The sequence below is a fragment of the Chanodichthys erythropterus genome, chromosome 12 (genome assembly GCF_024489055.1).
Source record: "Chanodichthys erythropterus isolate Z2021 chromosome 12, ASM2448905v1, whole genome shotgun sequence".
In the NCBI taxonomy this organism is placed as follows: Eukaryota; Metazoa; Chordata; class Actinopteri; order Cypriniformes; family Xenocyprididae; genus Chanodichthys; species Chanodichthys erythropterus.
Window position 1 is genome coordinate 22,469,133 of NC_090232.1, and position 22,056 is coordinate 22,491,188.

General features: G+C 37.1%; 2 protein-coding genes and 1 long non-coding RNA gene across 5 annotated transcripts in view; 1 reads left to right on the plus strand and 2 right to left on the minus strand.

The window, feature by feature from the left end:
- Nucleotides 1-12,460, minus strand: part of cntln (centlein, centrosomal protein) — a 135,812-nt gene extending 123,352 nt beyond the window's left edge. For 2 of the 3 annotated variants that reach the window (XM_067404556.1, XM_067404555.1), the window contains exons 1-6: nucleotides 12,317-12,460; nucleotides 11,754-11,841; nucleotides 9,577-9,665; nucleotides 7,993-8,077; nucleotides 3,482-3,616; nucleotides 2,738-2,887 (exon numbers count right to left, since the gene is read on the minus strand). In XM_067404556.1, coding sequence (XP_067260657.1) covers nucleotides 2,738-2,887; nucleotides 3,482-3,616; nucleotides 7,993-8,077; nucleotides 9,577-9,665; nucleotides 11,754-11,834 — 540 coding nt within the window. In that variant the 5' untranslated portion in view covers nucleotides 11,835-11,841; nucleotides 12,317-12,460. The remainder of the gene's footprint in view (nucleotides 1-2,737; nucleotides 2,888-3,481; nucleotides 3,617-7,992; nucleotides 8,078-9,576; nucleotides 9,666-11,753; nucleotides 11,842-12,316) is intronic. The other variant, XM_067404558.1, reaches the window with a different exon arrangement.
- Nucleotides 12,461-14,303: 1,843 nt separating this feature from the next.
- On the minus strand, nucleotides 14,304-18,068 carry LOC137032918 (uncharacterized). Its single transcript, XR_010896762.1, has 3 exons — nucleotides 17,934-18,068; nucleotides 16,868-17,017; nucleotides 14,304-14,392 (listed from the first exon to the last, which is right to left on the minus strand). It is a non-coding gene; the product is annotated as an uncharacterized lncRNA (long non-coding RNA).
- An 84-nt stretch (nucleotides 18,069-18,152) lies between these two features.
- Nucleotides 18,153-22,056, plus strand: part of bnc2 (basonuclin zinc finger protein 2) — a 255,700-nt gene continuing 251,796 nt past the window's right edge. Inside the window, 1 exon segment of the mRNA XM_067403479.1 lies at nucleotides 18,153-18,474. Within this exon segment, the coding sequence (XP_067259580.1) occupies nucleotides 18,472-18,474 (3 nt within the window). The 5' untranslated portion in view covers nucleotides 18,153-18,471.

Consider the following 22,056-nt stretch of genomic DNA (forward strand, 5'->3'; position numbering starts at 1 on the left):
TGTTGGCGGAAAAGCTGAACGCTTTTCAAGCGAAGAAACTGATCTGCTCGTGCGCGAAGTTAAAGCGCGCGAGCAGATCATCTACGGGACAAGCAGGATATAACATTATATATATATTATATAATTATATATTATATAACATATAACATTATAAAATACACTGACTTATTAAACACACCGATTCAACTGAGGAGTTCAACGAGTGATGTTTTGCTGAAATTACCTGTTAAGTGGCCAGTCAATCTTTCAGTCGCCTGCGTTGGATGCAGGCTTTCAAATAGCTCCGCGCGATGAGTCAGTTAATATGTGTGTGTATTGGCACGATTGTTCAATTAATTAGCCAGTTTCGTTCATCATTACAAGTAGTAATAGGCTGAATTGAAAATAGGTATCCTAATTCTAATACACGCAATGACTATTCATCATTACATTTTTATATTTATGTAGCCTACACAATAATATTCTTTTACACTGTAATCCTTTTGTTTTTAATATTTGGCATATTTGTGTGATGCGTATCCCTGTGTGTAATAAGCAAAGTCAATGCGCACTGCCCAGAGGCGCAGTTTCTACCAACGCGCTCTAACAAAAAAATATTGCGCCATTGACTTTAGACTTAAGACAAGGTTTGAGTTGGTCTATGGCGCAGTCTATTTTCAGCTCCTTAAAATAGCAATGCGCTGGCAATGCGCCTGAACACACCTCTTTTTTGGACCAGCACGCCCATGGGCGCACTAACTGGCGCAAATGCATTTACTAATTTAAGGACGTTGCGCTGAACGGGAAAACGCGAACGGCGCCGGACGCAAACTAGCAAACACACTTGCGCTGCGCCTTGCGTCGCATTGCGCCGGGTGTATTATAGGGCCCTTGGTGTATTTTCGTTGAAATAACTGTTTCTTCTTAGTTTTTTTCTAATCAGTTATGTACATTAGGGTTTTATGTTACATCAAATATTGTTAAATTAATGTTTATTGCATTTTTAAAATTTCATGTGTGTTACCATGATGGTGTTTAATGTTTGTGTGAATGACACTGTGTGCACCTTCTACATATTTTAGAGCTGTTGAACGATTAATTGCGATTAATCTCATACAAAATAAAAGGTTTCAGTTTGCCTAATATATGTGGGTGTACTGTGTGTAATTATTATGTATATATAAATACAAATACATTCATGTATATATTTGAGAAACATTTACAAGTATTTATATTTTTATATAATTTATATAATGTATAAATATATACATTAATTTGTGTATTTATATATACATATTAATTACACACAGTACTCACACATATATTATGCAAATTAAAGCTTTTATTTTGCATGCAATTAATTGTGATTAATCATTTGACAGCCATAATATATTTGTATTGTTCTTCTCAGCTTGTGGAAGCTGCTTGTGATGAACTTTGATTCATCATGTGACATCACTGTGTTTGGTGGTTGTCAGTGTATTACAAAAGTACAAAATAGATATTAGTACTTCAATAGGTTGGTAAATTAACATTATATCAGTTAATGAAATACAGTTTTAAATTTACCTTTGCCAGGGTGTTTACCGTAAATTTATATTTACCGTTTTTTTTTTTTGTTGTTGTTTTTTAATAGTGTGTAAAACAGTTATGAACCATAATTATTACAAGATAATAATTTAAATTATATGGTTTTGAACTGTAAAATAGACAGTAAACTAAGTGTTTTCCCATAAAACTTTATGGTAAAGTTCTGGTAACCACAGCTGCCGTTTTTTAACAGAAAATTTTAATGGGAATATTTTTACTGTGTGTGTGTGTGTGTGTGTGTAGGTGTGTGTGTGTGTGTGTAGGTGTGTGTGTGTGTGTGTAAAGACTTATTACTTTTTCCTTGTGCAGTAAATATTAACTGCACAAGTAAATATTATATTCGCTGTAGATTTTTAAAAGATTTTTTCTTTTCTTTATCATAGACCCACTTGACGGGGAGCAGTCTCCACAAACTAATAAGAAACAAAAGAAAGACAACAGAAGGAAAGTAAAACATAAGCAACTAAAGCGGGAAGCCTATCAGCAGCATATCACAGGAACTGATGGAGATAATGAGAAGCAAACAGATGCCGAGCATCAAACGCTCAGGCCAGGGAGAGCATGGGCCAGCCCTCATTAAAAACTAGCCAGTGCTGACAGGGGCACTAAGAGAGACAGAGAACGCAGGAGGAAAGGGGACAGAGTCCGAGCACCACTACAGTCTAATTTAATTGGACTAGTTAGAGTTTAAGGTCCACACAGACCTGCCTCTGCTCTTCCCCACGGAGAGTAATGAACACAAATCTGTATGTAAAGCAGGTAATCACACAGGTGCTTGAGTGACACTCAACCCAAGAGGACACAAGCCCTATTAAACATACACAAATGCTGAACGAGGCCCTATGGAACATGCTAACAACAGCTCCTGCTCCGTCTGCAGTAGGTCATTATAGCCCAAGTCGCTAAGCACCGCGACAGCAGGCAGGACTGATTCGGGGCCACATGTAAAACAGCTCTGGTCACGTTGCACGGGGTACACTCCCACTGTTGAATGGGGAAAAGAAAAATTGGGCCCACCTAGTCATTATTTCACCCCCCCGAACATATCTATCAATATTTAACATTTGCGCATTGTGAGACAAGTTCATTTACATGAACCCGCGTAGAAAGTGGCAGAAAAGAAGAAGAAGAAGAAAAAAATAACGGGGTGCGAAGCGGGGGACCTTACCTTGACTCTGGAACTGCTGACGGCCTCTTGGTCCCGCAATCTCTCCAGCTCTGCCTGAGAGGCCGAATGCTGAGCATCTAATTGTTGCCTGGCTTCCTGCAGGGCACGCCTGCCCTCCTCCTCGCACTCCTGCGCCTGCCTCCTTGCTTCCTGCCGGGGAAAAGAGAGCGAGAGACGGTCGCAGCGCTGGGATGAAAGGGCGGCAGAGCGGGCAGGGCTGTAGAGTGAGGTCTGGAGCTCACCTGCGTTGGCAGGGCAAGCCGAAGCCCACGCAGGTAGCCTGGCGCAGGGGCCATCTTTAGCTCTAATGACAGCTCTAATGAGAATAGCTCCACTACAGGCCCATTAGTCCTGCCAGCCTGCCTTTGATGCTGATCTCTTGCTCTTTCTTTTTTGTCCATACTATCCTTCCCTCCCTTTGCTAAGAGAGACCCTGCAAAGACACATCCTCCCTAGATCTTCACTTTATCAATTAATCATGCCAGTCCCATCAGAAGGTAATTAAGGAGAAGCCACATCACATACACACACTTTCCTCTGCTCGGCCATCATTAAGTATTTATTGAGAAAGTTAGCTGCTTTTCCAAGCTCCGCTGTCGCTACCACCCCCGCCCTGCCGTCAACCCGGGATTTTGAGGCCTTAGGCGATTGCCTCCAGGGGCTTGTCAGTTCCCCCCCTCTTCCCAGTGTCACAGGCGCAGAGGCAGCACTTTAAAAGTGGTGCCAGTGGAAATTTGTTCAAACCTTAAGTTGTCGACTCTTATTCCCCAGTCTGTGCTGCAGAGCTGCCAGTTCTTTCTTCATTAGACCGCACTCCTCCTCACTGCCACGCAACTGCTGGACTTGGTTGTTTATCTCCTGCTCTTGTGCCGTCACTTTCTGTTTAAAGAGCCACACGAGTGATCGTGAGAGACAGCCGTTAGTCACAAGCAATCTGGGTATGAGTGTTTACAGGACTGAGCATTAGGTTTCATTAATAGTTTCTGTAATGGGGTCAGTTGTTACGGGAAAGCATATGTCACAGGCGTTTCGTTCTGTATTGCTAAATGTTTGCAAGTGGGACATGGGTTAAATGTCCAAGGAATTAGCTGCGCTGTACTGTGCTGTGACGTGTCAGCAGGACATGATAAAGCTAAAACATGCTTAAATTGTTTGCTTGCTGCTACATCTCACATATAAAGCATGTACATTTGGTCATCGAGAAAACATGAGCGGATTGTGCCAGAGGAAAATATGGCTAAAATTATAATCGAAAATATTTGCTTGAAATGGTAATTATATATATATATAGTGTGATATAGTAGAGAAGCGCTAATGAAACATCAATGATTTCGGCCCTTCAAAATTATTTAATCCCAAAAAATAAAATAAAATAAAATAAAATAAAATAAAATAAAATAAAATAAAATAAAATAAAATAAAATAAAATAAAATAAAATAAAATAAAATAAAAAAATTTTTGGAAGAAATAATTTTGAAGGGCTGAAATCATAGATGTTTCTTTAGCATTTCTCTACTATATCACATGAGATTCTCATTACAGGAGAACACAAATCGTAAAAACCGTTCAATTACCCAAATTTAATTACAGAAAATTAACTTTGGTTTACTGCTAAATGAGGATTAACTTCATTTCCGTTGTTTCTGTAATAATTTTTTTTCTGTGCATCACTAGTATCATAAAGCAGTCGTAGTGTGCATGTGTTGAACATGTCTCATGGACAGTGGCATATGCACAGGAAGACTAGAAAACTCAACCGAAAACTCAAATTCAAGTGTGAAACACAACAGCACACAGTAAAAAGTAACATAATTAGGACTTGTATATTGGGTGAACTATATTTAGGGTTAGTTCACCCAAAAACCATAAGACATTTGTTTCCATTACCACAGAACTTTGAGGTTTCAAAAAGTTCATAAAGAGATCATAAATCACGTCAAGCAAGAACGGTTGTGCTTCCCTATACGATATTTGTTGAGCTCTATGTATGTGCGTTAATCAATGTTTATATGTAAATAAAAGCATAAATTAAATCTGTTGAAGACATGGACAATGCACAATTTATATGGATTACTTTTACAATATCCTTATGATGAACTTTTCAAAGCATCAATGTTTTGGTAGAATTGACTTTCAGTGGAGGGACAGAAATCTCTCAGGTTTCATTAAAATATCTTCATTTGTGTTCTGAAGATGAACAAAAGCCTTATGGGATTGGAATGACATGAGGGTGAATTATTCATTATTGGGTGAACTAACCCTTTAAGAAATGTTCTGTGTTCAGTGCAAATATCCAATATCGTTCACAGATATCCCTGCACCATCTCTGATATTCCGATTATACACTCCTATTGCTAGCACACACTTTAACCAGTTGTGTAGACTTGATATCTCTGAGACGATGATATCTCAAAAAATAACCCTGAGCTGTGGGAGGCAATTAATTGCCATGTTGGGGGAAATCACTTGAATCTTAATAGATAGAGAACTTATGTTCAGTCTGTGCACCATGCAAATACAGGTTTTAATAGAGATTTATAGCACAAGTGAAGCTCAATTCAAAATGTTGATAATGAGGTAGGCAAGCACTGTTTTAACCCCAGTACTTCTCGATTGGTAGGAAAAGAGGTTTAAAGAAGTTAAGAGGTCTAGGACAGAGAGATTAGCATTAGAAATCCCCAGTGCAGTTCAAAAATGAAAGCTAATTATGTTACAAAAATGGAAGAAGAGGGGTAATGGAAGGGGGTGGGGTGGGAGGAAAGCTGGTCAAAGTTAGTGTGGAAATGCAGAGATGAGATGAGGATTCAGCAGACCATCACAGGGCCAAGGAAGGAAAAAGCAATTAATCACATTTGGGTTCATTTGGCGCAAAATTTGGATGAGACGAATGCCAGTGGTTTTGAGTGGTACCCAGAATTCTGACTATTAATGAGTTTCTCAAGCAGGGCACAATGGCGATATTCCACGAACAGGCCACTGAACCTCAAACCTGACTCATTCAAAACTTGTAACTTAATTTTTAATCTCCTAATAATATTGCATACTAAAATATCAACTTCAAAATTTGCAAAGTTGGTTTTGAAACTGAAACACAGCCATTTATGTGCATATATGTACCATAGGTACACAGAAACGGTATTCACTTGCTCTGGCTATATAAAGAGGTCTGCCATCTTGGAAGTGTCAACATTTCACATTTATGATGTGTATAATGTATTTTGTGCTGTTGATATACTGCAGGTCATATAACCCACTGTATATACAATCTGTAATCTATTATCAGTAGCTCAATATATATACTTATACCGACATACATCATCTATACATTTGTAAATTGTAAATATTATTTATCAATAAGTATGCGCCCTGACCAAGAGTGCCATGTTACACAGCTCTCAACTGAACAGATACTGTAGTTCTGGGTGTCTATTTTGATTGGCGGTGTTCCATATTTAGTGCTGATATGAAGTATATCAGAACTGGAATGTTTTACTATTTGTATTACTATGCATGTATGTTTTTTTTTTTTTTTTTTGCTTTCCCATAGACTAGCATATGTGAGCAACATGAGTGGAGTTGTCAGTGTTTTCTATGCTTCAGGATCATTTAGAGCAGGTTTTCTCTCCCTAGTGAGTGGAGTATGGGAATTTTCTTTGTTGCTCAGGTCCACTCACATACTTTGTGCCAGTCTGTTTGTTGCTTGGCAACATTCAAAGATTGATGCTATGGCAGAAACATAATTTAATATTAATGTCTTGTTTATAGAATTGTTGTATAAAAGTAACATTACACTTGAAATTGTACTGTAGTACTACATATCAGCACACCATACTGATATGCACCACACTTGTCATAATACTGCTATAAGCATAGTTTATGGTTTGGAGAATAAATAATCTGTCAGCAAAATAAAACACAGTAACACTGTAATATTACAAGTTAATATGAAATATTTTTATTTTAGGGTATTTTAACTAGTTGCTTATTAGCATGTATATTACTGGAATATTGGCTGTTTATTAGTATTGAGCACATTTTAATGCCTTATTCTACATGCCCTTATTCTACATCCTTCATCCTAACCAATACATAAACTTAACTACCTTACTAACTATTAATAAGCAGTACATTAGGAGTTTATTTGTGAATGTGTGTTAATATTGAATATGTGTTCCCTATGCTAAAGTGTTACAAATATATTTATTAAATCTGTCATGTTATAAACCATCAGTGCTTCCCAAGGAATCTGTGCCACCGGCATGCCAGTTTCATAATAATCTGAAAATATTTTTACACTTCCTATAATAGATCTCCCAGCAGTATGCAAGTGTTTTTGTATTTTATTTTACAGTGCAGTTATTACAACTGTAATACATATTGTGTCTAATAGATAATTATAATAAATAATGATAAATAATATTAATAATAATTATTATGATGATGATGATGATGATTATTATTATTATTATTAGTTTTTTTTTTTTTTTTTTTTTTACAGCGTGAATGTAATGTGGACAGAGTCACAACTAAAAAGGATTTGAGTCCTTTAAAAATCCAGGTCAAGTCAATGCAAATTTTGCTCTCAAAGTGCACCATATCGATGCATGTAACTTGTAACCTGTAACTGACATTTATGACAAACCAAATCCAGAGAAAATCGTTAGAAGGGACTGCTACAGCCTGTTGCAAAGCACATCTGTCAATTGACTTCCAGGCAGATCTTGACCTTTCCAATATGGCAGATGCACAGACGTATCACTGTAATTAGCAATAGTTTCCAATGTGCCATCTAGGTATTCATATCTATGGCGCTGACAAACTAAGCGTAATTCCTGCTATGAAAAAAAAACGTACCGACTTTCATAATAATTAATAACGCTGTCATGATGTCGGACCCGAGGCGTGGTGTTTAGCAGGTTCGAGTTTGGTCTGCTATGGGTTGTCAAGCCATGGCTAATCTTATTTACACAAACGAGCAGTATGAGTGGACATGTTTGACGGACTCACTGCTGGTGAAGAGACAGAGCAGCTAATAAAGCCGACTGACAGATGTTTCATTAAGGGGCATGATTAAAGGTGAATTAACAACACGGCTTCATCATTAGCTGTCATCCAAGCAGATCTATCAAGCAGTCAGAGATGCTCATTAAAAAAAGGAAAGATGAAGGTTTCTCAGACCACATGCATGTCTGTACACCTGTGGCTGCGGTGTAGTCTAAGTTGATTCCAGAGCTGCGTAAAGCTCTCACAGTACCTGCTCCAGCTCTTGGATTCTGTAGTCTTTTGCTTGAAGGATCTCCAGAACTTTCCTGTCCTTGTTCTCAGCTTTCTGCTTCTCTCTAGTACAGCACAGATTGAACAAAAGAGCAAAATTAGAGGCGCAAGCAGACACAGTAACAGAATACAGAAGAGGGTGAACTGATCCACTGGCCTCAGCGAATGCTGTAGCCATTCACATTTGAAAATCTATTTGGGATGATGCAACGGTGATGCTTGGTTAGGAGATAAAACACTGCAGGATAGACTGGATGCTGTGGGAGAAGAAACAGGCAAAATTGCCTTTCAACCACTCAGCGCGTTCTCTAAGCTTATACCACAGAGGGTCAACAGGGAATGATGGGATATAACTCCAGTCTCCAGGTATCAGTAATTATCAGGATATCAAAACAGGAACACTACTCACTGGGGAACACAAACACTCCTTTCCTTTCAGCGTCTAACCCTCTTTAGTGGGTGTTTGGGGGGAAAAGACAAAAGAATCACAATTGGGGCAAGTTTGTTTGAACAGCCGCCACTCACCTGGGATCCTTCTTTCCTTGGTTCACTTTTTCAATCTCTTCCACCCTTTCTCATTCCATCTCTCCCTGAGGACATCTGACATGATACGGCTCTCCTCAGAGTACACCACTGCCTTGAAGCTTGGTGATGTTAACCATATCCCAAGCCAAGCGTTCGCACACTACCAGACTGGCCAGAATTCCCAGAAGCCTGTGTGCTTCACAGAGCCAGCACAATTATCATGTCAATCTCCCGTGTGGCGCTATGCTGATATATGCACATGCCCTCAGGTGCATGTTGCCAGTTCTTTGAGGAGCAGCTTGGTTTGTTGGCTGTGCCTGAGGAAGGAGCTTGTGAGGGATACGGGAAAACATAGCCTGTCTGGTGCTCTTTTATTTATCATCGCTTTTAGATCAAGGAACATTTTCTAAGCTTGAGCTTTTGGTCACAAAAAAGTTCTCCATATCTCTGACCTTTCATCAGGTGGCGGAAAGGTTTATTTAAAATTTACCCAAATAAATAAAGAGCCATGCCAGTGGCCTCAATTTCCTCCCATGTGTAAAATTTGGATCTATCTACACCTCATCATAATAACTTTTTCCAAAAAAGCCATGACAATGGCAATCGTTCAGAATTGCGAATTTGATCTATTTTTTCCCCCCAACACGTTCCCATGCCACTTTTGTAGCTCCCCACACCCTCTTTGAGGGTCATAAGTCATGTTAAATCTAGTGTATATCCCTCAAAGAGGAGTTTTTTTAGAGTTTAGATGGGAAGAGAGGGAGGGAGTCTGTGCGGAGGATAAGAGGGGGTTTAGATCATCATCTGCTCTCGGGTTCTCTCATAACTGCGTTCAACGGCGCAGCCACCCAACACACACTCCTGCAGAACCGCTGCGATGTGTGCTCGCAAATCAGGGATTTCTTGTGGCGGAAACAGCATTTTTTTCAAGTCTGAGATGTAAGAGTATAAAGATTCAATAGAAGAAAGGAACTGGAAGAATCAGTGGAAGGGTTTTGCTGTCGTTAATAAAAGCAGGTGACTTTACAATGTGACTCACCTTTCCACTACAAGACTCACTGCCTGCGTGAGATCTGGACTGGCCACTTGAAGCCGCTTCCAAAGCGACCACACAAACTCCTTGTCTGCCTATTAGAAGCAAATACAACAGCAATACAATTTTTTGTTGGTGATGCTCAAAAATTTTAAAAGTAGCTTATAAATGCACAATTTCCAGTTATGAGTGTCTGTTTGTATATTATTTTTTTTCCTAACATATGGTCAGTGTTATGTTTGGGTTTTTTTTGTCTTTTTTTTTGGTTGAATATGTTGGGTAGAGTTTCTCTTTTTTTTTTTTTTCAAATATTAGGAAGCAACAATTACAGTGTTTATATATATATATATTTAATTACACACACACACACGAGAACTAATAATTGTCGCATTGTTACCTACATATATGTATACAATTGTCATTGTTACATACATATATGTTATACACACATTACGTTAATATGTGTGTGTATATACCTAGTCCGACATAATTATTAGTTCTTATGCGTGTGTGTGTGTGTGTGTGTAAATGTTGCTTACTAATATCTGAAAAAAAATATGAAAAACTCCACCAAAAGTCATGTTGTCCAACCAACATATTCCACCAAAAAACAAAAACGAACATAAAACATTTCTGTTCTAACAAATGAAACAGAAATCAGAGTAATCCTACTCATAGAGAAAAGATTGAACAGAAACAAAAAGCAAAAAACAAAATTTAATCCAATCTCATTAGTTGCCTAAAGAAGAAAGTGGCGCCAGAGAGACATGCAAGAAACACACTTACAATTCAAAGTGTCTTCGGGAAAAAAAATGGCTTTCAAAGATTTTTAAGCTACATTACATTTAATGAGAGACATCTAAAAACTACATTTTCTGACATTAATAAAAAAAAACTGAATTATACCAGATCAACTTAATATAAAATTATCTGTTAAATTATGTCCACATCATTATAAGATTAAAGTCATAAATCCCTACAGAATCTGCTGGTGTCCAATTAGTACATGAATTTTAAACCCTATTCAAAAGTGTCTAATTAATTATTTACTAAATGGTGCAGGCAGACCTTGATAGACCATAGGCTAAACATACAAAGTAGTATGTGCGAGAGAGAGAGATTGAGCAAATTAATAGAAATAGAGATCTCACTATTCCTAGTCTTCATTGTGTTTAATGACAAATTAAGAAAAGTCATCCATCAAATAGGTGGTCTCTTCACAAGTGCTTAAGCTCACTACATCAGAAGATTGAGCAACTCTCACACATTACAGGGATTTTCTCATGGAATGGAAGGTGTTTGATATGTTGAAAGGCAGTCGTATTGATGAATTATTTATCTTATACAGCAGACCATGAATGCCCACTGGATGAGTGCACTCATTGAATGTTGCTATTTATACAAATATTAATAAAGTAAAACTGCCTCCCTGATAATTCTCAGGTCCACTAGAAACATTTTGCAGTTAATGGCAGTCGATGGATGGGCACTGCGCCTTTTACATAAATGATATGTGATTCTTTATACATACATGCTTGTCATTAGAAGTGAAATGGAGAAAAAAATCAATTGTGAACCGCAGGCAAGTGAAAAAAAGCTAGACAGAGTCAGTCGACATCCACTGATGATGTAAACCTATTGTAGGTCAGAGTAAGTCTTAGATTGTTTTATAGTAAGTAAAGACAACCCACCGAGTAACTGACAGCTCTTCTCTATTTGTAGTTACCAAAATCAGTGGTAAGGATGCCTACGAGTAAGCTAAGTGCTCGAAAATGCCAATATATTAGTAATATGTGTCACTTAACTTAATGATTGCAAGTTTGAGACACTACGGACAATGCAGGTATTTGTTTTTAGGCACCACCTGGTGGGGCTTTAACAATATGCAGGATGCTTAAATCACATGAGCTTAATGTTCAATACATGGAGGGCATATCAGATGGAAGTCTGATCGTATTAGCACTGCAATTGCACAATAATAATAATAATAATAATAATAATAAAATCCAAGGAAGGGCTATACAGGCTTCTGATGTGTTATCTTAGAATATTTTAATATTGTTATGTTAGTGGGAAAAACACTGTTTAAAACCAGTCACTAAAGCCAGAGACAGAGAAAAAAAAAAGAAAAAAAGAAAAAATGAAAGATTAATTTGACAAATAAATAGTTCAATATACGTTACCTGGCATTGAGCGAGTTCCTCAGACAAACTAGTCACCTCTTCCTCAAGGAACAAAACACGTTCATTATCTTTTGAGTCCATCGAGCTCCTAACAGAAAAGGTTTCATTTATATCATTGTCTAATTAAGCATTTGAGAGATAGATAGATAGATAGATAGATAGATAGATAGATAGATAGATAGATAGATAGATAGATAGATAGATAGATAGATAGATAGATAGATAGATAGATAGATAGATAGATAGATAGATAGATAGATAGATAGATAGATAGATACTTGGACGATGACAGCTAAATATCTTGCGAATGAGCAACACGATGAACAAGTAACGTTACATTAAGTTAATCTGAGTACGTGAATGAATCAAACACTCTCCTTCAATACTTTATCAAACCACAATAAACAGACAGTTAATATAGCAATTCGAATTAAAAGACACTAAAACATTTAAATCATATGACCAGCTACAGAAATAATGCATTAAGATGCTTAATAAGATGACAATAAAACAGCTCGCTGAAGCAAAACAACTGCTCGTTTAAGTAAAGTGTTGTGTCTGACCTGCAGCGCGTCCTTGGATACTGCTGAACTTAGTTTATGTAAAGTGAAGATCTGCGATTTTATTAAAAAAAAAAACATTCGCATCGCATCTGACAGCATGTATTCATTATAAGGTTAAAACGGGAAAAGAGAGAACAGACCTCATTAAAGTGAAAATACTATCAAATGCCTGGTCTGTTTCAAATGATCGCGCCAGTTCCGTGTTTTGACACAGAGCACTTTACCACACTTCACGACAGCCCGAAACACTTTACGGTTTGCTGGTCTCTATGGACATTCTTCATATGAATATAACATTAACATTTTTTCATGCTAACAGTATAATACACAGAACATATTACTAAATGATTTAACTATTCTAATATTTGATGCTGTTAACATTCACAGACAAGACCTATTGATGTATAAAAAAAGTGTCAAAAGTCCTTACAAAATAGTGTATAGGCCTACTACAGAAATTGTTACAACTGTAAATCATAATAAATAAATATGTGGTGTGCATATACTTTTTTCCTATGGTTATAATATTTACATTAGGCTACAGTAGCTACACTGATGAATTCCCTCAAATGGTAAAATGTTTAAAGTCAGTAAAATGATTATTTGGCCTATACCTCTTGGATATTATACCATATCACTCATATTGCTGAATTACTCCAGGTGTGCAGCTCTGTTTCTCTGGATTTCAAGTCAAATACCTATTTCTCAATGTACCCATTTAAATAAAAGCTCCTAAAGAGTCTACCAGGGTTGTTTATCTTGTTCACACAATACAAATTATCATTTAGATTGTACTCTTGTATCATTCTGATTTTATTAAGGTACATGTAATACATTTTTTTTTTCATTGCATAATGGTTGTATAATGGAGTATAAACAACTGTGCCTGTCCTCATTGGCTAGAGTCATATCATAGTCAAAAAGCTAGATGATTAAAACCACAGAAACAAGATTAGACAGATATAAAGAAGGCTGCAGGAGTGCAACAGACAGCAGGTCATCTGCTTTGGAGCTTGCATGCTCTCTTGCTCCAGAAGAAGTCAATTGACTTAGCGTGATTAGGCTTTTCTTTGACCCGCAAACAGTGCCTCTCATTAGGACGCTCATTTGAGCTGCGATTTCAGAGGCAGTAGACTGGCTGGTAATTTGCAACATCTGCCCCTTTTAGGAGCGCAGACACATGGCACTTTTGAATCAACTTTTTCTTTCTTGCTCAACAAAGCCCTTTGTTTACTGCTGATAGTTACCAGTCATCCATTCCGAATGTGATTTTACATGCACTCTCTGGCACTAATATCAGTTTCCGTTCAACAGCTTCCAACAGCGGCCAAACGTCACAAATGTAACATGCTCCATTTACAACCCCCAAGGCCTGTAAAAAGTTCAGATCAACAGACAACCACGCAAATGTTGCTCAAGTAGGAAATAAATGTAGTCATTTTTCCAGTTGTCTATTTAGTTTAAGTCTGGACTAAAAAACAGAAAAGAATATACATAGAGAATACAATTATTAGCCTATAATAAAAACAGAATATCCTTGAGTAACCCTAATTTATACAGTGCAACACATTAAAATTGTGTTTTACCTTAAAGGTATGAACTTTGTCAGAACACTTGTGTATTTGTAAATTCTGTTGTTACAATGTCATTTCATTTTCAATTGGTTATTTTATACTTTTTTTGGGGGGGGGTCAGTTGTTTTGTGTATTTAGAAATGACTTTTATCTAATGCTTTAATAGCATGAACGTGTTATTTTTAACATTATAGAACATTCTATTATAGCCTGACAAATACCGATCCTGTCTATTGTCTGCTGTTGCCACAGTATTTTTGATGTGATGTAAAATAAAATGATTCCATTTAACTCATCTGTTCCTCCTTCTCCATGTCACTGAGAAACAGAGATGTATTCACACCGAATCACCAAGCAGCACATACAATCAGGAAGCATTGACAATCCCTTGGTGGGCTGAGTAGGCAGAGCACGGGAAGTATCTCACCACAGAGGATTGGGAAAGCCCCGGTTCTCCGCCTGCAATCCGAGGTAGGAGGACTGTCATCTGCTGAGCGTTTACCTTTGATAAAGAGGGGAAGAAAAGAATGTCATACTTTATAATGTTCTAAAAACATACAAGGTACTCGCTTTGTCTACATGCTTGCTTCAAACCTGGCAGTGTCACTTTGGAATGGAAATGAGAGACATTTTAAAAAGGAGCACAACACATCATTTCCCTGAGGATGAACATGTAGGAGTGCAAATCCAGTTGAGATAGTGTAGAAGCTTTAAACTTGATTCTGACAGTTTATGTGCCCCAGGATATTGGTTTTTAAAAGGGAAATATAATTTTATCCTATCCATCTTCCCACGTCCATTGTTTTATCCTGAAATGTAACCAAGTTGCATTATTTATGTATGTAAAAGTATGGAGTAATTAAATACGTAAATAATCAGTATGTGCATGAACCTTGTGTTAATGACAAAAAAATGGCAATGTATGATAATAAGGGATGACATACCACATAATGCTACTAATAATAATAATAATAAAAATAAACTCTAATCCTGCTTTATCTTTCCCCCGGTTCCACAGACAAGGCTTAAGCCTAGTCTCATAATAAAATGCATGTTTGAGCTGTTTTTACTGAAAGCAACTTGCACTGACATTTCTTAAAATATGTCAATGCCATTGTTTTGTCTCAAGATGCACAACAATATTGTTTTTGGGCATGTTTATAAAAGCTACTTAAATATCCTAATTGAACTAATGCTTAATCCTGCCTTAATCTACTCCCTGTTTGTGAAACCAGGCCTTTAACTACTACTTGAGTCAAATAAATAGGAACTGCAAAACACTTTGAAGTTAGGACTAAAAGTCTCATGGTATGGTTAAATATAGGGTAGTAGATGTGACTACAAAAATTAATTACATATATAAAGGTTTTTTTTTTTTTTTTTAAATATTAGTACAATGTAAAAACATGTATGTAAAGGTTAGTACATTGCTGTTAAGGGTTCTAAAAATATTAAAATATAATTCTCTGTAATGGAATTGCAGTAAACCTAAGGCCTTTGCAAAATCCAGCTCCTGCATAGTAGCGACAGTCAGTCTTTTATTTTGTGGCTTCCATGGCTTGCAACCTACAGAGCAGCATCTCTCCACTTCCCCATCGGCAAACCTGTCATCACGCGCCCATCTGCTTGTATGCAACACACCCGGAGCTCCCACAGAATGCTCTGCATCCCAGGACAAACTCCACTGTTGAGCATTTGTCCCCCGTGCATGAGTCTCTGGCTCCATCTGATGACCTTCTAACTGTCTTCAGCAGGCAGTGGGTTCGGATAATGAGGGGATTGATAAGAGGGCTCTCTTCCTGTGGGCGATGGGGGGAGAAAGGGGAGCCAACGGGGTGGAGGGAGCAATGCTTGCCCCATGTGTCTCTGTTGAATTGTGGGAAAAAGGAGTGAAGTGATTCCCCTACAGGCTGTATCAGATTTCCCCTGAGAGGATCATGCTGCTCAAATAATGTGAGCCCCTGGCAAACACAGAGAACCTTTTCACTCCTTTGTTTTTGTTTATGCTTATGAATGTGTGCAAAGAGGTGTCCATGGCCATTATCATCTGAAAGTATGGCATCAAGTGTATAGCTAACAAATACTTTGTTTCCTTCTACCATGAATCGATGTTCCTGCTTGATGTTTAGGGAAAGTTTACTCAAGACAAGAGATCAATGGTAAAAAATGACTTCCTTATTGAGGCTAGATGGCGAAGTCAGAATGAAACGTACATGGCCTCCTTCCATAAGTTAAGCGACACCATCAGCTTGACATTTTCCTCAGTGCCCACAAACAGGAACTATGTGTGGCATTTATTGAACGGACACACAGTCTATGACAGCTGATGGCCGTCCCAAAGGACCAAAACCGGTAGAAGGTTCAATAGCTCATCATCAACTGCCCTTTGAGTAATTAGACAACTGGAAGGGGTCTGACATAAACCAATACTTATATTCGGGTCCCACAGGTGGCTTTTTGCAGCTGATTTCAGAAAGGAAGCTGCTTTAATGTCATGTTTTTCTTGAGCAAATAAAGGAGTCAGGCTGCTGAGTTCATAACTCTGACGCCACTTGTTCGTTGCACTTAGAGGATGGCTTGCCACTTGATGAGGCTGTATAATTGTCTACATTGAGCTTATTTCATGCAGAGTATCAAATGAATTTTAAAAAAATTAGTAGTCGCATCAAACATCAAAAGCAGAATTACTCATTTGTATCGCCTTATGCCAGGAAACTGAACCCACGTGAACATGCTAATGTATCCATTACTCATAATTCTTTAAAGGTCTATCTTCTCTGTTCTGTTGTTTAATATCAGGGAGCAATGTACAGTAATATCTCATTTAATTAGGGATTTAAGCTCTCTAACTACCGGGCATATGGTATTTACTCTGCCATGGCCTTGCACATCAGATGAATATGCATATCCTGGGAGTGTGTAGCCTGTTACCCTAGAACGAATTCTACACAAGTTTAATCCCTGATCTATTATTTACCTCTTGACCAAACATGTGAGTGGGGCTTGTAGGCACTCAGCTTGATCAAAATGACTGCCTTGGGATTTAGGGGCTTCTGTTGGTCCAAAGGAGAAGTCTGTCATTTGACTTTCCTCAGCCTGCACTCTTGAGAATCAAGCGCTGTGCGCACTATAAGGAAAAAAGAAACAAGTCCATTATTAAACATTTATAAGCGCTCTGTTCAGACAGTCTGGGGACACAACTTTGGGAGATATAGGAAATCAGTGTCCTCAAACATCTCTACAACATTTGTGCATGCGTAGTGTGTGTGTGTTTCGTAGGGGTACTCTCCTTTAAGTGAAGTTAAAGTGGGTAAAACTGGGCCTGATGAACATTAAGGAAATAAAAATGAGGACAAAAATCTGACTCTAACACATTCAATATCATTGATTCACACAGCAATAATAAAGCTCTGCCCATTTGTCGTAAAGTAGGCCTAGTCGTAAAATCATTGCACATTTCAATTTAGGACATTTATTATTGTTAAAGAAAACTATTATGAATGTCCCTTAATCGCTGTTGGTTTCCTTTTACATTAAAATTTCATTTTACATCAAATTAATTTGTGTATTATTATTATTATTATTATTATTATTAGGCCTATTATTCCAATAATCTTTAGTATTCAGTAATTCATTTTAAATGTTTACTTTAAAATTTCAGTCTGGGTAGAAATGTAAAAAAAAAAAAAAAAAAAAAATTCAGAGTCTGCAGGATTTTGGGGTTTTGTTACAGAGAGATACCTCTTATCATAACATAACTGTTAGTCTTTCAGTCCATACACCAACAATAGAAAATGATCACTATAAGATAAAAAACTAAACATTCTTAAATATAATATAAACTACTATATAGCATAGCTTAATATTAGCATGTATTATTCTTCACTAGAAGATAGCATATTACTAAACATACTAGAAGACAGCATAAACTATCAACAATACTACAAGATAATTAGCAAAAATTACAAGATGATAATGTATTATCAACTACTGTATACTAGAAGATAATGCACAGCCAACTACACTAGAGTAAAATATATCACCATGTTCCTTTGGATGTAATGCAGCAGTCAGAGAGAGCTGACTATGCAGAAGAAATAGCCGGGAGTGAGTAGACAGTCAGTTTTCTCTTCCCGGACAGCCAGAGATTTACCCCGCTGCTTGAAACTACCCACCCACTTTAGTCCCGCTTCTGCCCCGTTTCAGTCCCGGTGGAGTGTCTTATACGAGCGGATCTGGAACAGCGGAACCAGCGCTGGGCTTCTGGATCCACCGAAACAGCTTATATTTCAGCCAACGTGCTTCTTTCGCTTTACTGAGACCCGGTACATGCGAATGACGAGAGCGCAGAACTGACTCCGTTTTTTTTTTTTTAAATCAATGTTTTCTAAACGATAAAGGACAGTTGTTCTTGTTGTTTCTAATGTTATAATCGGTTTAAAACTGAGGGGACAAACATAAAGTTTTGAGTGAGTTTAGAGAGATTTGCGTAAAGAAGAGAAGAGGGAAGAGGAGAGAGTCCCCCCACATGAGGGCGAGATCTGACTGAACTTCATTCTGCCATTCACACAATATGAAGAAATGGTGAGTATGACCGATCAACAAATGAACACTTTATAATAACTCTCATTAATGACATTAACAAACAATAGTGTTACAATATAGCGCTCATAAGATCACTACACGTACACGTAAACAGTTACAAATGTCATGAAACTGTGATACAAATAAATGAACTTAAATCTGTTAAGCGGTATACTGTCTCGTAATGACTTAGTTTACTGAAGTTTATCGAAACTTTTGGTCAAGTAGTTTAATCAGAAAATCTACAGCCTTGAGCATGTTTACAAACTTGCTTTAACAAGCAAGTTAGAGATAAACAGCTTTACCTGGGGACTGCTTTCATCTAAATGTTTCCCTTGTTACGTTAAAAAAAAACATTATGAGTCGCTTATGCATAAAATAAAATGAAAATTCAAATATATAAATCGTTAATAGGTCACGTGAAAACTGTTAAAACAAAGTTACATTTTATCAGTATCATCTACATTTTTTTTATCTCAAGCACAACTATAATAGATACATATAAAATACATAACATAAAATAAAATAATTTATGAATAATGTAATATAGAATTGTATGTTGAAAGAATAGTATCCGTAGTATCCTTAAAAAAAATGGAAAAAACATATCATGAGTTATCCATGAAATAAAGTCAAATAACTTCACCCAAATGTTTATTATTTCAAATACTTTTTTAATGATTTTTAAATAACCTGGTTGTAAATGGCAGCTTTCATCATGATTTATTTTAAATGTATTTTTGTACATTAATCATCTGAGCAATGCATAAATGCAAACAAATTCATTCATTTAAAAAGATAATTTTCAGATTTCTGTGCAACCTGTTGGTGACGATTGCAATATTTTCTCTCATGCTTCTTTTCATCATAATGTTTATTGCTTTCGCTTTTCTGAAAAGAGAGAAAGTGATTTACAAGGGCAGGTGAACACTTAGGCATTTCATTCTCAGAGAACGCCGAGACAAGGAGTAGATATCGTTGAATATATGCAACTGGAAAAAACATCTCCCGTTACTCTACTTAAGGATTTATGAGATTGGCGCTTTAAATTATTATTATTATATATATTTTTTTGTCCTAATCTCAGCGGCTGTCTGTGATGGGGCACAGTTGTTCAAGTGCTGCAGTCAAGAATGCCAATTTGCATTCCAAGAGTGTCATTTGATGACTTTTATCTGCACGGCTCCCCAGACTTTTCTGGACACTTAACATTTCATCTGCTCCATGTCAAGAGTCAAACGCAGTTATGTCCCCCTTCTCTATCTCTATCCTCCTCGCTCTCTTTCTCTTTGTCTTTCTCAGTTCCATCTCCTTTTTTTCTTAAAAAAAAAAAAAAAAAAAAAAAATAGATACCATAGGTTCAGGGCAGGAGTATGGCAGAAATGAGAGGGTGTGCGAGAGCGAGGGAAGGAGGAGGTAAAATGAAGAGGTGCTTTCATGTTGCAGGCGCAGTCTAAGGCTGAACTTGTCAGCTGTGCTGGTGTGATTCTCCAGGGGCCCTGGCAGAGTAAGAGGGTAGATGATGGTTAGACGGTTCAATAAGCGCATGGACAGGTAGCCCTAGTGATGTCCCCCGGAGACATTGTCTTAATGAAGAGCAGGTCCACTTAGCCCTGTGTTCTCTGACCCTCTGCCTACTCACCACACACACACACTGCTCATTTGATCTAACAACCTCTTGAACCTCTCAGTGAGTTCTGTTGGTGACACATGTACAATTGTCAGAGTCTCTAAGCAGAAATGTAGGACTACTTCAAAATTGTCTCATTGTCTTAAGTCAAAAATGAAAAGTGCAATCTGTAAATGAGGAAAGTGGAATGAAACTCATCCATGTCCATACTGATAAAGAGACAGTTTGTTACGGATGGATGGGGTGGGTATAGCTGGTTGGTCGAAACACCTGCAAAAAAGTGAGAATATCCAGCAGAGAATAGTGTTTCTTCGATGTGAAGAGAGGGTTAAAATGTCTTTCGAAGTTTTGTACATTTACTTTTAGAAAAGAGGCATTTTCTCCACCGTCTTTGGATTCTTGTGATGGACATTATAAGTGAATGTGTGGATGAATAAACTAAAGAAAAAGACTGAAATTTAACTAAAACACAGGCAGTTACTTCATTGAGAGACAGAATGATAATTATAGAAAACATTTTATATGTTCGGTCGAAAAAACTATGAAAGAAAAACATGCAGATACAGAGCTCATTTTAAATCTGCTTTAAATGGCATTTCAGTAATGAGAATGTTACAATAATTAGGCTTCATTGTTTATTTTGTATTGTATTCTGTATTTTCTAGCAACCTCACAATATACAGTTAGACCACAAGTGTTTTTAACAATCATATATGAATTAATCAGGAAATGTCATATATTTTTAAGAAATGTAAGATTCAAATAAAATGCAGGTTTTTCAACTTAAATACAACAAAATATTATTTTAAATGTATTGATTACCAGAGGCATCATAGAAACGATGTTATCTTTGTTGTTGCAATTATTTTTTTAGGTTTTGTGGTTTTGTGCCGGTATGCACACAAGGCATACCATCATCGGTAAAGTGTCCAACATACACACTTTTTTCCTATTAAAATAGCATTTTTGAATTTTTCCACAACAAGAGTACACGCTCTCTGTTGTATTTCTGTGATTAACTGCCAAGGGTATTTTGTTGCGGAATAGCTGTAAATGTTGAGGTAAAACAGAAATACTCTAGTGTGTCAGCTGCTAGAACTGGATTGATGACCTGAGGAAATGATAGTTTAAGGGTAACCTCTGCTCTCTTAAAGAACTAAGACAATAATTCACTTCTATTTGTGGAGAGAACCAAGCTGGGCTGGGGATGTTGTGGATCTACAAGCTAGCACAAAACAGAAGCCTTGCAGTGACTTAAGTACTCAGTGGGGAGGTGTATGATTATTGTGGGTGATTTATTTTTTATAGTTTAGATGGAGTTACTACAGAATAAGATGTTTCACATTGTGTCGTACTGAATGTGCTGGAAAAAACAATGGGATTTCCAGCAGTGCATTTGTCTCGTAATAAAAAAGAACAGGGATAGACCTGTTTAGCGATCCTGTGAGGTCCAAGGAAAGGTTTGATTAAAAAGTGTCACTTCTGACTGAGCTCGAACTAGAGTGCTGAAAGAAATCAGATATGACAAGATAAGTGGTAGGTCTTAAATAAATCCCCCAGAACTACACAGCAGCACATGGGCAAGGGAACGTATGAAGCTGAGCTATATTGTATATATGTTAAAATTCTTATTATTATTAGAAAATATTTAGTTTATTTATATTTAAATATTTAAGCAACATATTTATTTATTTTTTGACAAATGGTTTTCTTGCTCTTGTTTTTTTTTTTTTTTACCTCACTCTGTGATTGAGGCTCTGGTTCCCTATTATTTGTACTACTTACTGTAAAAGTTCATATGTAGGCCTACTTTTAATTGGTGAGTGGGACTTTTTATAGGTGTGTTGATAAATAATTGTATTCAAGTATGTATGTGTGTCTTTCAGTGTGTTTATCTGTGTGTGAGTGTGCAGAGAGCGGGACAGGGCAGCTCTTGAGCAGACAGAAATGCC